The sequence below is a fragment of the Sinocyclocheilus anshuiensis genome, unplaced genomic scaffold, assembly GCF_001515605.1.
Source record: "Sinocyclocheilus anshuiensis isolate Anshui unplaced genomic scaffold, SAMN03320099.WGS_v1.1 scaffold535, whole genome shotgun sequence".
Classification (NCBI taxonomy): domain Eukaryota; kingdom Metazoa; phylum Chordata; class Actinopteri; order Cypriniformes; family Cyprinidae; genus Sinocyclocheilus; species Sinocyclocheilus anshuiensis.
In genome coordinates, this window is record NW_015551063.1 from 1593318 (window position 1) to 1608295 (window position 14978).

General features: G+C 38.3%; 2 protein-coding genes across 4 annotated transcripts in view; both read left to right on the forward strand.

Annotated features, from left to right (window-relative positions):
* Positions 1–322: 322 nt before the first annotated feature.
* LOC107662019 (uncharacterized) lies at positions 323–13800 on the forward strand. Of its 3 annotated transcripts, XM_016451870.1 has the most exons (25): positions 323–407; positions 889–2321; positions 3061–3122; positions 3530–3568; positions 3656–3705; positions 3778–3884; positions 3978–4088; positions 4193–4318; positions 4867–4983; positions 5088–5212; positions 5954–6668; positions 6867–7454; positions 7739–7793; positions 7939–7973; positions 8120–8251; positions 8855–8994; positions 9079–9277; positions 9449–9580; positions 9648–9778; positions 10538–10649; positions 10779–10917; positions 11015–11136; positions 11244–11701; positions 13639–13652; positions 13733–13800. In XM_016451870.1, exons 2-23 carry the CDS (start codon positions 1095–1097, stop codon positions 11271–11273), a joined length of 4494 nt encoding a protein of 1497 aa, XP_016307356.1. In that variant the 5' UTR covers positions 323–407; positions 889–1094; the 3' UTR covers positions 11274–11701; positions 13639–13652; positions 13733–13800. The 3 variants fall into 3 exon arrangements, with proteins under 3 accessions (XP_016307356.1, XP_016307355.1, XP_016307357.1); XM_016451869.1 differs by lacking the exon at positions 323–407 and having other exon boundaries at positions 754–2321; XM_016451871.1 differs by lacking the exon at positions 323–407 and having other exon boundaries at positions 754–2321; positions 9449–9544.
* LOC107662032 (transmembrane protein 216-like) overlaps positions 13706–14978 on the forward strand; it is a 2447-nt gene continuing 1174 nt past the window's right edge. Inside the window, exons 1-2 of the mRNA XM_016451889.1 lie at positions 13706–13826; positions 13918–14010. Coding sequence (XP_016307375.1) covers positions 13706–13826; positions 13918–14010 — 214 coding nt within the window. The remainder of the gene's footprint in view (positions 13827–13917; positions 14011–14978) is intronic.

Below are 14978 nucleotides of genomic sequence, written 5' to 3' on the forward strand. Positions count from 1 at the left end.
AAAGGACCAGCATAAACCAGCAAAGGACCAGCTTAAACCAGCATCCCAGCGTCAAAACATACCTAACCAGCATATGCTGGTTTTTTCAACAGGGCATACATAGGCCTATGTAATATACAATGTAATAAATTGGTGTTATCAGAGCTTTATTTTTAAGTTAACTTTATATGTAAGTTCTGTTCTAAACAAATAATGTTATAGTGTATATGTTAGTATTTATTTCTGAATAAAATGTAATAAAGTTATGCATTACATTTTATTCACAATAATACAAACGATACGTCTTTGGTGACTTTTATTTTGAAAGATCACATTTCCGGTTTAGACACCAAGACAAGAAGAACGGCTTTGGTAACCGCTGCTTTGCAGAGCTTTACCGATCGTTTGCTTTATTCCAGCTTGTGTAGGTGAGTTTTTATAAATCAATACAAACTGATTAGTGCCTTCGTAATGTCTGTAATTTGCTGATGTGTCCTATGATGTATTGCGTTAGCGGGAATATGGCGGTTAGCATCAGGGCCAAAACACATAAGATCAACATTTCAGGAAAAACCGTCAAATTATTCTTCACTTTTAAGTTGAAAAATAAACTCCACCTCCATTGAGGTAGTTTACATGACATGTCAAGCAGTGACATGCTATCATTTGTCCTTATAATATTAATTTACAGGCATTATAAATGCATGTTGAAAGAGAAAGTGATTAAAAACATAACCGTTAAAGTTGCCTTCCCTTATACATGTTTTTTAACTAAGTTCATGGACATTTGTCATCTACAAGTTACATTAATTACTAGTTGTCATATTACTGGTCTGATACAGCTGAAGTTTTATAAAGCAAATCCAGAGACATCCACAAAGTATGAATGATTTGATTTTTCATCTCAAGGTAAGACTGATACAGGTGACACACCTCACCGGATTCACCGGCAGATCTTCCACCTGGAGCCCATCTCTTCAGTAATGTAGTATCAATATAAGGAGAACAAAGTCTCCTTACTTAACATCTTTTTTAACAGGTGAACAGCAACTGCCCCTACAAGAGCTGCTTTTTTTGAGGTCCTATAATCATTTGACCTCTTGGAACTTTGGAACATGTCTTACAATCATCCATACCGAAACCCAGCTGATTACAGCGCAAGCGATGACAAGTACAAAGACTCGCAACGAATTTATCACCGGGAGTCTACCGCTTACAGGTCGCGAATTAGGGGCGCATCTCCAGAGCAGACGTCTCCATTCTCATCAGAACCTGTCCTCTCTTCTGTTAAGGCTTTGTCTTTTCTGCATAGCTGTGGACTGGATGCTGAAGACCTTCAAACTCTGGCCAAGCTTCCCGAGCATCTCATCGCAGCCAATACTCTTCCTGACCTTCTTGCACAGATCAAAAAGAAGAAAGCGTCCAGCACTTCTTCATCTAGGTCCAGTGCGCTCCAAGCCAGTTCGTCATCTCGCTCCTGGGACGACAGGAGCCACACTCAGCTGGTTGAGTATCCATTGGATTTGCCTGTCCGTCAGTCATATTCCATTCCTCGAGAGCAGCTTCCAACCTGGGATGACCGCTGGGAAAACATCCAACAAACAAGCTCTCCATCATGCACGTACACCAGTTCTGAGTCGAACTATGTGGTGGAGTACAACCATCTGAAAGACAAAGAGTCTTATTTTGATAAAGCGTCTTGTGCCACAGAACCATCAAGGCAGAAAACGTCCGTTGTCCCGCAGTCTTACTCTAGCCACAGCAGAGACGTTAGTCAATCCTCACATTTGTCCAGCAGAGACGGCAGTCATTCCTCACATCTGTCCAGTAGAGATGCTAGTCAATCCTCCCACCGCTCTAGCAGAGATGTCAGTCAGTCCTCTTATCTGTCCAGTAAAGACGTCAGTCAGTCCTCACATCTGTCCGGTAGAGACATTGGCCAGTCCTCACATCTGTCCGGTAGAGACATTGGCCAGTCCTCACATCTGTCGAGCAGAGATGTTGGTCTACCGTCACTCCTGTCCAGCAGAGACGCCACTCCATCCTCGCTCCTGTCCAACAGAGACGCCACTCCACTCTCGCTCCTGTCCAGCAGAGGCATCGCTCCACCTTCTCTCCTGTCCAGCAGAGACGTCGGTCTGCCCTCGCTCCTGTCCATCAGAGACCTTGCTCCACCCTCGCACCTGTCCAGCAGAGACGTTGGTCAATCGTCACACCACCGGAGGACAGAGTCGGCTCATAGAGTGCCTACCAGGAAGGAGGCGTCAGATTTCCACGGGAAAACTCCACCAGTATTTCCCTACGCATGCGTGCTCTGCGATATCACTGTCCTCTCTCACAAGGTAAGTAGCTTTTTTCGCTCTCACAGATTCTACTTTACCAGCTATTTACTAGACAGTTTCAAGCAAAATACACATGAGCGTACTGTGGCATATGAGGTAAGTCCAAGTAGTATGTTTATTATCCACATAGGTAGTAATGCATTAAAGGTGTAGTTTACAGTCATGTTGTATCGAACCTGATAAAGACAGAAAGTAACATAAAAGCAGTCCATTCGACTCATGCACTGTATGAAGTCATTATCCCACTGCTGTAGTTCTCGAATCTCATTTCCGCTTCCGCATATGCAAATATGCCGCATCATGTTCGGTCACAAGACATGCAAGAACCAATGGAGTCACTGGCCAATGAAGTCATACTTGGGTGTGATGCATCTTGATGCAACAATTATGAATATGCGCTAGTGGGAATGAGATTTAAGGGATATATTGAAAGGAACAATTTTCACTGAATAATGACTTGATAATTGACTGTGTTCTTGATATGATGGTCATTTTTGTTTGATTTCCTTTGATAAGAGAGCAAATACCCAAAATTGAAGATCTGTCAATTTTGATAGCATATGCAGTTAGAGGGTGTAGAAAAACTCATTGGCAAAGAAGTATACATGACTTGTAAATACTTTTGTTTAAAATTGATGGAAGTTTCTTAACCATATGAACTATAAATGTACTTTGATTGTCATATTATATATTTGAATGCCTCATGAACGAATATTTAGAGATATGACTTGTGTTTTAGGACTGGTCTGTGCATATAAAAGGAGCCCAACATGCGCATAGTCAACTTAGTCTTGTGGAAAAGTAAGTATCCGCAACTTTATTCTTTAATTTGTTTCTAAAGCTCCTGCGCAGTCATGTTGTCACTAAATAATGTTTTCTGCCAAACATGAAATTCAAGCGGTTTAAAAAACACATTTGGTGATAGTGAGGATGATAACAGACTTAACATGAAACATTAGTCAATGTACAGACAAAGCATGTGCAATTCTTCACCACACATTTTATAAAGTAATAGGCTAGTATTTTGTATTTTCCACCTTGATGTATTTAAGTTAACAGTAGCATGACACTAACAACTGCATGGGTTTAGTTCCGCTCACACACTGATATAATGCAAACCTTGAATGTATTGAAACCTTTAGATAAAAGCAACTCCCAAAATGCTCAATTGTAAATAAATGTTTTACACAAATATCCTTGTTCATTAGATATCCAGCGTGGGATCAGACAATCCAGTCTGCTCGAAGGTAGAATCATTCCCTCGCTATATGTCATAAAACAGCACATTTCAATAAATGTGTTGGCTTACATGCTAAACATATACACTTTAACAGAAATGAGCCCCATTCTGATCGACTCGCGTCTAGAACAACACAGGAACGAGGTAAAGTCTTTATCCTCTTCATACTGATTTGAGCATCTTCTAGATATTATAGGTGTTGGGCTTTTTGTTCAGGTGGAACCTCAAGCAGTAGAAAAGGATCGTTAGGCAGCAGAAATGGAGCGTCGAGCAGTAGACGTGCATCATCAAGCAGTCAAAACCGCAATAATACTGAATCGAAGGTAGATTTTTATTTTTGATGTTCTGTTTCGCTTACTGCTGTTCTGATGTTCAGACATTATTGTATTTATTTATTTTACTACATTTAATTACAGTGCAAAGTGGTGTGTGTCAAGTTTGAAGTGGATGAATTCGACGAAGCTTACCTGAAAAAATTGCTTGGCCAGTTTGGGGCTATTGTCAAAATTATTATGTTACATAGAATGGTATGGAATTTTATTTTTTTTAATATATATAACTCCTTTAACAAATATATATGAATCTGATTTTTAAATGAGCTGTAATAATTTTTTCCTGTAATATTTTTTAGGCTTTTGTGAATATGGGAACAGCAGGCCAGGCAGAGGATATAGTAAAATATTTCTACCAAAACCCTTTGAGGATCAAAGGAGAACTGATCAAATTTACTCTGTCTGCAGCAGTCAGTTTCCTACAGGTGAGTAATGATCAGCACAGTTTTGTTAAATGCTCATCAAATGAAAGATTGAAGGTGCTGTAAGCCAGGACTTTTTGATGCCATGGCCCACCAAATATCCTAAAATATAAATACGGCCACATATTTGCATGTGTAAAACCCATTTATGCAGTATGAGAAAATATTAAGTGTGATATTAGAAAGACAACATGTTGTTTCTTAAATGAATTAGTTGTTATATTGTCACAGAGGTAATACTAAAATAAATTATTGTAAAATATGTGATTTGAGCTCATGATGTTTTTTAACTAGTCTTTAGGAAGAAGAAACGGTAAACAGTTTTTCTCTAAAAATTTTAATTGAACCAGTTTCAAAACTCCTGCTTGTAAGCGATGTTAACCATTTTGAAACTTGTGCCACCTAATATTATTTTATTAAGAAGGGATCAGAGATATTTTCCAAGTGCCATTCCATTCAGAAGTTACTAACGGCACCTTCAAAGTGACATTTGTTTTAGTTTAAATGTTTGCCACCAATGGTGATTGAATGATTTCCTTCATGTTTCACAGACATCTTGTGTAGTGAGCTTTTCACCGCTACCTTCTGGAGATGGCATACGCTCGGAGTTGACGGCCATTGCTAAGCGTTTCGGATCAGTAAAAAATTCACTGTTTCTCCCAAGCCGGGTAGCCAGACTTATTGTTATACAAATATTTTACTTAGTTATTCTTATGGCTTGTTTTTTTCTCTTCAGTCGCCTATAAAGTATAAAGACTGTGCCTTTTTGCAGGGTTTTGTGGAGATGGGCAGCATGGAAGAGGCCAACAAATTGGTGGAGCATTATTCAACCAATGCACTCAAAATAAAAGGAAAAACCATTAACGTTTGCTCCTCAACTGAGTACCAGACACTTGGGTAAACGTGTTTTGCTGATCTTACGTAGACACCATTTTTTATGCATTTGGACTGTTTTGTTGGGTAACACGGTGTCCTAACCAGACACGACGCGACAAGATTCTAGCGACAAGCAAGAATCTTGGCTGTCCACACCAGACGTGACACGACAGAATCACTCAAATATCACAGCCATTCAAAAGCCCAGAAGCGCACTGCACTCCCAACGAAATGGACAAGTTTATCATTTAATTATCTTAATATTAAAGCTTTTAAACATTATTAAAAGTAAATACTGAGTGACTGATACCATCTTTGTTATGGAATACACTTTTTGGTTCGCATTGAGTTCACAGTCTTAACATACACGTTTGCTTTAATTTATTTTCAAGATCTATTGTTGCTTTCAGTATGGCTATAAATGTCTTGCAAAATGATATTCAAACTCACTTTTAACATTGAATAAATCACATAATCAGTACTTGAGAATAGCATTGTCATAGTTTGTATGTTGTTGTTCCATCCGAGAGGGTCCAGCAGAGACCAGCAGAGGGTTCCTAAAATAGAAACTTTGTGTGTCGCCGTCGTGGCTGGTTAGGACAAAAACTCTGATTAACATGGAAAAGATACCTTTTATCGCTTTGCGGCGCGTGTAGTTAGGACACGGTGTAACGCCAGTGACATTACACACATGACCTTAATTTGGTGCACATTTTTTCCACTCTACTTCTAAAATAACATGTTTTTCTCTTAATGGTCTAGTATGAAGGATGCTGACAAAGAAAAATCACCAGTACCTTATAGCAGCAGGAGAAGGAGGAGGAGTTGCAGCCCAAGAAGGAGATCCCACAGAGATTCTCCCAGCCCCAAACGAAGAGCTTCTGAGGAGAGGTCCAGGTCTCGCAGGAGTCAAGACTCTAAGAAACAAGAAGAAAGTGGACGCTCACGGGAGAGAACCAAAGAGAGCTCAAAACGGGACAGCTCATCCAAATCCCGTTCTAAAAGAAGCACTCCTTCTAAAGACCAGAAACAAAAAACTAAAACAGAAGAGAGTGTGGAGGAGACTGTTGAAGATGACAATGATCAGTCTGACGTCATGGCTGATGATAGTGATCTTGAAGGAGTGGCAGTTATAGCAGATGATGGTGAGGCACTGAATTCAGAAGATGAGCTCACAGTAGATGAAGAGACGGATGATGAGGTGCATGATACCTCAGATGAACAGGAACAGGATGCAGCTGAAGATGTCCAAGCTGTGAACGAGTCAGATGATCAGACTAAACCTTCAGACATGGACACATTGAGCATACAGCCAGAGACGTCAGAGCATGTACCAACTGCTACAACTTCAGATAGATCAAGTGATTGTAAGGAAGCCAAAGAGCTTCAACAAGGAAAACAAAAAGAGCTTCAAGAAAAGCAAAAAGAGCTTCAACAAGGAGAGCAAAAAGAGCTTCAAGAAAAGCCAAAAGAGCTTCAACAAAGAGAGCAAAAAGAGCTTCAAGAAGGGCCAAAAGAGCAAAAAGAAGACCAAAAAGAGCTTCAAGAAGTTGAGAAAAAAGAGATTCGGCAAAAAGAGCTTAAACAAGAAGAGCATAAAGAGCTTCAACACGGAGAACAAAACGAGCTTCAAGAAAAGCAAAAAGAGCTTAAAAAAGAGCCAAAAGAGCTTCAACAAGGAGGGCAAAAAGAGCTTGAGAATAAGCAAAAAGTACTTCAAGAAGACCAACAAGAGCTTCAAGAAGTTGAGAAAAAAGAGATTCTGCAAAAAGAGCTTAAACAAGAGCATAAAGAGCTTCAACACGGAGAACAAAACAAGCTTCAAGAAAAGCAAAAAGAGCTTAAACAAGAAGAGCATAAAGAGCTTCAACACGGAGAACAAAACAAGCTTCAAGAAAAGCAAAAAGAGCTTAAACAAGAAGAGCATAAAGAGCTTCAACACGGAGAACAAAACAAGCTTCAAGAAAAGCAAAAAGAGCTTAAACAAGAAGAGCATAAAGAGCTTCAACACGGAGAACAAAACAAGCTTCAAGAAAAGCAAAAAGAGCTTAAAGAAGAGCCAAAAGAGCTTCAACAAGGAGAGCAAAAAGAGCTTGAGAATAAGCAAAAAGTATTTCAAGAAGACCAAAAAGAGCTTCAAGAAGTTGAGAAAAAAGAGCTTCAGCAAAAAGAGCTTAAAGAAGAGCAAAAAGAGCTTCAACACGGAGAACAATACGAGCTTCAACAAGAGGAGCAAAAAGGCGGTATGGTGGAGATGGAGGAGGTAAACGCAAATGAGAGTTACAGTTACCTACATTTTGAAATTGAGGACTCGGTATCTAGAAAAGGATATCAAATAATTGTTAGAGTCATGGCCCAGCAGCTTTGGTGCTCATTCGTGCGACAAGTGTTCCAAGTCCTGCTTGCGTCATTTCCTGATCCCCTTTGATTGAATATAAATGTTCACAATTTATAAGTATTTCACTTGGTAGTGATGCATAACTAATAATGTTACATTCTATATTTACAAAAGGTAAAGAAACACATCTGTCTGTTTTGTTTGTGTAGGAGGCAGCAGATTTCTCAGAAAATCTAGATAAGGAGAGAGTGTTGACAGAACAAGGTATTTATTTTACAGTTATTGAATAATTCAACCGTAAAAGCAATAAAGTTCTGCTGTATGTTTTCCTAAAACAGTTTTACAAAAAAGTTTTATTCTTTAGTCGGATTTCAAATATAATTGAGGAAGTATGTCCATTCTGTTTTAGGGGATGATAAGGAGATCTGGACTTCAAGCACTGAGGTTAGTCTGTTATTCCCCTCAAAGGGTTTGTGATTGTGTAAATATGGAACACAAATTATGATGTCTTCTATAAATTACACAAAGGGATTTTGAGTTCTTTAAGTTGCTTTTTTATTTATTTATTTTTATTTTTATTTATTTTTTAGGAAAAGTTTGGCAAAGTTCTTGAGGTGGTAGGTTTTCCAGTGGCTAAAAAATACAGTGAAGCAGATTTGCTGAAAATCGGGAAAAAATACGGAGATGTGGCAGGCTGCTGTCTGGTTCGCAGCAATCGAAAGGTAAAGTGATCAAATGAAAGCATAACTTCAACATTGAATTGAAGGAAAAAGTGTAAGCAAAATATCAAACAGTTTATTTGCAATCTAATTTTTGTAATTCATTTGAAAACATATTGGTCTTGAATGTTATGGGCCTCTTATGTCTAGGTGATATGACTTAAAATATAGGCCTATTGGTATTTTTTTTTTAGCTTCTGATGATATTTGTCTGATATAGCTCAATCTATGTACTTGCTCTGAAATGATAAAACTTTTTTTTTTAAACAATTTTAACCATTTAGACAGTTTGATTTTATTTTCTTAATGTAAGAAAACAAAGCATGTTTTCCACATTTTTCCACGAACAAACTTTATATTGAATCGTAATGTCACATAAACAGTAATATTTTTTATGCATATATTTGAACAAATAGAACTATTTGTTGAATCAGTTTTGAATCGATTCATTAAGGCTTTCTGAAATAGTTAACTTATTGTTGATATAGTCGGATTTTATCATTACGATATTCTTACAGCTCTACTCTTAATTGTTCATGATATTTGAGGTGCAGGTTTTGTCTGTGTGATATATGTAGAATTATGTTAATTACATTTTCATTGCAGGTGGAGAAGGCATTAATTGAGATGGTGAATGCTGCCGATGCTGCAAAACTTGAAGCCGAGTGTAAAAGGCAACATATTAAACTAGGTGGCAGAAACTTAAGGATAACAGTGTCAAAGAAATACAGCCAATTGAACGAGGGGTAGCTTACATTTAAATGACTAATTCTCCTTTTGTGCTTGTGTGGTCTGAAAAACACATCAGATGATATTTGATTCTGTTTCAGGCAAAGGATTGACTCTGAGAAAGCGAAAGTTAAGGAAGATATTGAAGAGATCAATAAGGAGCCCTCAAGCACACTGGCTTCTAGTGAGGAGAGTACAGTAGTGATGGCTGAGACCGAGATCTCTGAAGAAGATGCTGAGGCTCAGGAAGGAAAGGAAACCAACATGGACACAATCATGCAAGCATCTAGTGATGAGGAGGTAAAATCAAGAAATAATTTCTCACAGGGTCCAATATGAATCTCAAATTTAGTGTCTTTTTAGCAGTGCATGTCTTTTTATGGGGGCCACAAAACACGTGTATACATTGCCGCATCATTGATTATACACAGCTCAGGTAACACGGTGTTCTGCCGCTTTCCAATACTTCAGGAAGCGTATGGCAGAGTTCTCCAGATCAGAAACCTTCCAATGCCTGATGAGTACACTGATGCAGATTTCCTGAGCATCGCAGAGCCATATGGAAAAGTAGTACGCCATTGGATGTTTCGCCTCCATCAAACGGTTAGTAGATATAACTACTGATTCAGTGCTTCCATAAATGAAATCTTAAAATGTTCTCCCCCCCCAGGGACTGATTGAAATGAAAAAGGCCTCTGATGCTGAAAAGGTTGTAGCTGCGGCCAACATGAATAAAATTACAGTTGCTGGAAAAAATCCCAAGATTTCAGTGTCTACCAAACATGCTCATTTAAATAAAAGGTATTTGATAGTAATTTATATCTATTTCAAGACCTGCAAAATTGATTATAGTCTGCATCATTAACAATTAGTCAAGTGATGTCTGTTAACAATAGTGAAAAATGTATTTCTTTGGGTAAAAATGCTTGACAAAGTGCACAACCCCAAACAGTTCGAAGCACTTCATATTCAAATGAAATAATAAGCATAGGGTTTGATGTGGGTTGCCTTTGTCAGGTTTTTGGACAGAGGTGTGTGCTGTTTAGTGTGTTTGAGAGGTGCTTTGCTACAAGGCTCATCATAGGTCACCAATAGATATTACTGAGCTTTATATCAACCAGCTTGAGTACAACAGAGAAAATGATTTATTCTGATAAAATGTTTTTTGGATGTTAAATTTTGGTTTTAAATGCACCGTGTTTAATTGAATCCTACATCTAACTTTTATGAGAACAGTAACTGTAATGGGATTATAACATGTAACAGGAAATAGAAGTCTTTGAGTCGTATGTTACTGTTCCTCTTATTGAAAACTGGACAAACACTTGACTTTGTGTTGTGTAACGTTCATATTTGTAAACATTTTTCCACATGCTGTTTCGCGTGGTCTTCATATGTTTTTATAGTATTCAATTTGCACATTTTTTGAATGTAAGCAATGTATTTTTTCATAAGTCATAAAAGTTATCTGGTTGATGAAAATCATTCATTGCATCCATACACCAAATTTACTCCTATTTGTTTTGTGTTGTTTGTTCGGTACTTTCTACATGGACCTAGTGATGGTTCTCTACAAGCATCTACTGAGTTCGAGGAGGAAAATGATGAATCCAAGACACAAATCTCTGCTATTTCTGAGCAGCTGTTTATCCAAACATCAGCGAATGTCAAGGTGAATCATTCTCTTTTGCAATTTAACCACCTGGCTTTGGTCAAATCCCTGTTTTGCAAGCTTTCAGATGCTGCTGTGCTGTATAACTACTGATACTCTGAGTTTGGTGATAAATTACACTGATTTTAGGAGTCCTCGAATGATAATCAAGATGTCAACTCAAAGGCAGATGAGAAGCAAGATTCTGCAGCTGATGAAGGAAGCGGAACGAAGGCGGAAAATTCAGACGTCGTGTCAGAGATGCAAACACCTGTGATGGATCCAGTGGGTAAGAGCATGTGTAGCTAGTAAGGCACTCGAGGTCCTGCTATATGGACCGTACGGCTCTGCTAATGCTCAACTGATCTGTTGTACTTTACCAACAGGGACAGAGTTTGTTCGGCCTGTGGTGGGTTACTTCTGCAGCTTGTGTAATGCCATCTATGCCAGTGAGGAAGAGGCCAAAGACGAACACTGCAGGACCCCAATGCATCATCAAAAGCTGAAGGCAAACCTTCACAGACTTCTTACTTGCATGATTGTTTTGCATATCTATCTTTAGTGTGGTATAAGATCGATTAGACTGACATGCCTTCTCATTCCTTTTCTCTTTAGGAGCACAAGGAGCGAAACAGTTCGACATAAACCATGACACGGAACAGAAATCATTCATAGACATTCATGACCATAGCATAACTGTAGCTAATTCACATCATAATATGTGTTAAATGATTAAGTGATTCTGTAGTAATGTAGAAATTGTAATTGTAATTTTATTTAGTCTTTTTTTTTATTACAGCCTGTTTGCTGTGTTGTTTTTCTGTTTCAGCAGTGGTTTTATCTGGTAATCAACAAAAAGTAGTTTTCTTTAAAAAGCATGTACTTTCGTACAGTGTACTGAACTCAATTTATAAGTAAAATAGAATGCAGTAAGATCGTTTCTGCTCAAATAAAGGCATGTACAGTTATCAACTAAACGCTTGTTTTCTTCATGCGTGTTTTGATTGGACGACTGATGGTTGTCTCCGCCCACAGTATGCCGTTTCCATGGCAATTCAACATGGCCGCACACGGTAAGCAGAAAGGTGTTCGGGATTTACTAGAGTGGATTTAGCTTAAAGTCGGCACACGTTTTATTATATTTTATTGTGAACCGAGCGAATAGCTTTTATGAAGCCGAATAAAACGTTTTGGTAAAAAACAAGCGATCAATTAATGCTCTTTTGATTCGAATGAAGGAGAAGCATCTTCTAGCTAATGCTAGCCATTCACAACACTACTGTCGTTTTGTCATGCTAGGAAATATTTATGAACTCGAATTCTAGTGAGTTGCCTGTGATTTGCTTATGAACCGAGCACTTAATGTAATATAAATGCTAGACTGGGATGATTGTGCGTCATGGGTCGTGAGTTTTTATCGCTTGTTGTATAAAGCATGCATAAGCTGCATTCATTCGTGTAACGTTACATACCCACTTTATTCTTGAGGTGTTAAGGCCCATGTGTTGCTCCTGTCTGATAGTCGCTTCAGAAGTTTCAGCAAAACTTTGCTGTTTGAGAAGAACTCCAAAAGTGTTAACTTTTCGGTAACGTTAGTGAATCTACCCCGCCCGTTGGAGAAAAATGTAATTGTGACCTTTTATCTCACAATTCTGAACTTTTTCTCGGATTTGCGAGATACAAACTCGCTATTGCGAGTCAGAATTGCGTGATATAAACTCGCAATTCTAAGAAAACAGTCTTTTCTCCCAGAATTGTGAAATAAAAGTCGCAATTACTTATTATTATTATTATTATTATTAATTATTCATTGGCGGAAAATGGTTTCCAAACTACCAAGTATTGGGGAAAAAAAACGAATACATTTATGAATCAAATGCGGGTATGATTTATTTTCATATTTTAAAATCAGTGTTTTGTATTTAAAGGGGTCATATGATGCTATTTCAATTTTTCCTTTCTCTTTGGAGTGTTACAAGCTCTTGGTGCATAAAGAAGATCTGTAAAGTTGCAAAGACTAAAGTCTCAAATCCAAAGAGATATTCTTTATAAAAGTTAAGAGTCAACCACGCCTACCTAAAACGGCTCGTTCTAACACGCCCCCACATGTCTACGTCACGATGTGGGAAGATTTGCATAACGCCGCACAAATGTTCAAGCAAAGAAAGAAGTCGTAACTTGTATTCTCACTGTAGTGTTGTTGCCGCCACCGCCATGTTGTGAAGGCGCTGTGTTTCTTTGTGAAAGCCAAACTACTTTGTTTGATCTTCCAAAAGAGGACGATCGTAACTTGTATTCTCACTGTAGTGTTGTTGCCGCCACCGCCATGTTGTGAAGGCGCTGTGTTTCGTTGTGAAAGCCAAACTACTTTGTTTGATCTTCCAAAAGAGGACGATATCCGCTTCGTCATGCCTGGAGCTGATCCGTGCTGGTCGCTGAGGGAATACATCAACTTCACGCTGTGGATCGCCGGATCGGCTTTCACCGTGGACGAAGCGGAGTCCAGCCCGGGGTCGTCACATGTGGTTGCAGCAAGCCTGCTGGACGCTCCTTTGTCGAATCCTCCGGCCGCGCCGTTCTCAAGCCCGACCCCCTCTGCTCACTCAAGCCGGCCTCCGCATACTCAAGGCCGCGCTGTGTGATGCTGTTTCGTTGTGAAAGCGAAACTACTTTGTTTGGTCTTCCAAAAGAGGACATGACTAGAAATCAGATAATGTTATTTTTAGCAACATCATATGACCTCTTTAAAAAGATGGATTTGATGAGAATGTGAATTTCATGTTGTAACAGATTATCTAATTAGTTTGACATATTCAGCATTATTTCTTAAAGTTTGCTTTGTGATAACAGATCTTAAATTGACTGATATTGATTGTAGTCTGAGGTTGGTACATTTCTGAGAGATTTAGGACCAAAAACAGAAAGAGAGAGGGCGTTACAACAATTCCCAGTCTCTCCTTACACACCTACGTTATGTTCATTAATTCAGTATTTAATTTTGCTTTTGCAGGAAGACAACCTGTCGTATCCTTCCATTACATTTTTCTGAATTACACCTCTATCTTTGTTTACCGTTTATGTTGCTTCTTAACAAAGTATCTCAGTTGTCCTCCACCCCACTGCAGATCCTGTTTCACTTGAACGGCTGGTATTTTGCAGCGTTCTTCATCGCTGAGATTCTTATGTTTATCTACAAAGGTGATGTATGGGCTCAATAAAGCGTTGAGCGGTTGAGATGTATATGTTTTTTTATATGTGAAGTAATCGGTGTTTGCTGTGCCGTTTGTAGGGGTGATCCTGCCTTACCCACAAGCCAATCTGATATTGGATGTTGTCCTGCTGCTCCTCTTCTTGGGCCTGGAAACCCTCAGACTCTTCTATGGTCAGTGTGCTGTTCTAGAAGTAGCTGTAAACTCTCTCAACTCTTATTTTATTCAGAGGACTAAAATCGTCCTCATTCAGAAGCCCACTCTCTGGAGCAGGGTTGTGCAAAACTGAATTCAGAACTTTGAATTGAAATGCCAGGAAGAGTCTAAGAATCTAATTCAAAATACAATGCATTCACAATATAAGTACATATAATACAGTCACACAACAGAGGAATTAGTCGTACACAAGTTTTGCAAAATAATATTTATAATTACACTATTTAATACTTTATCCACAGTTAATTAATACTTTCATTCAGCAAGGATGCATTATATTGATCAAAAGTGACAGTAAATACATTTATAATTGTACGAAAGATTTCTATTTCAAATAAATGCAGTTCTTTTCAACTTTATATTCATCAAAGGATTCTGAAAAAAATTTATTTCGGTTTCCAGCATAACTGTTTTACACACTTATATATATTTAATTAAAATATATTCATAGATCATTATGTATCTAAATTTTTTTATTTTGATTTTATGGGTTTAAAGTAAAGTACATTTATTAAAGGGGTCATATGATGCTATTTTAAAGATCATTATTTTGTGTATTTGGTGTAACAGAATATGTTGACATGCTTTAATGTTCAAAAAACACATTATTTTTAAAATACTGTACATTATTGTAGGTCCTCTATGCCCCGCCTCTCTCAAACACGTAGTTTTCAACAAAGCCCCTCCTTCCGACAAGCGCAGTCTGCTCTGATTGGCCAGCTGACCCAGTGCATTGTGATTGGCCGAACACCACAAGCACGCGTCGGAAATGTAACGCCCCTTACCATAATCGCGAGCGTCAGCTTTCAAAGTAGATATCAAGACAGTTAATAATGTCGTTAGTTTTACCATCAGTTCATGGTGTTATCAGTTTAAGTATTTGCTATTGACTGTTCAAATGCGGAGTTTTGCGCAGCGCAGTTCA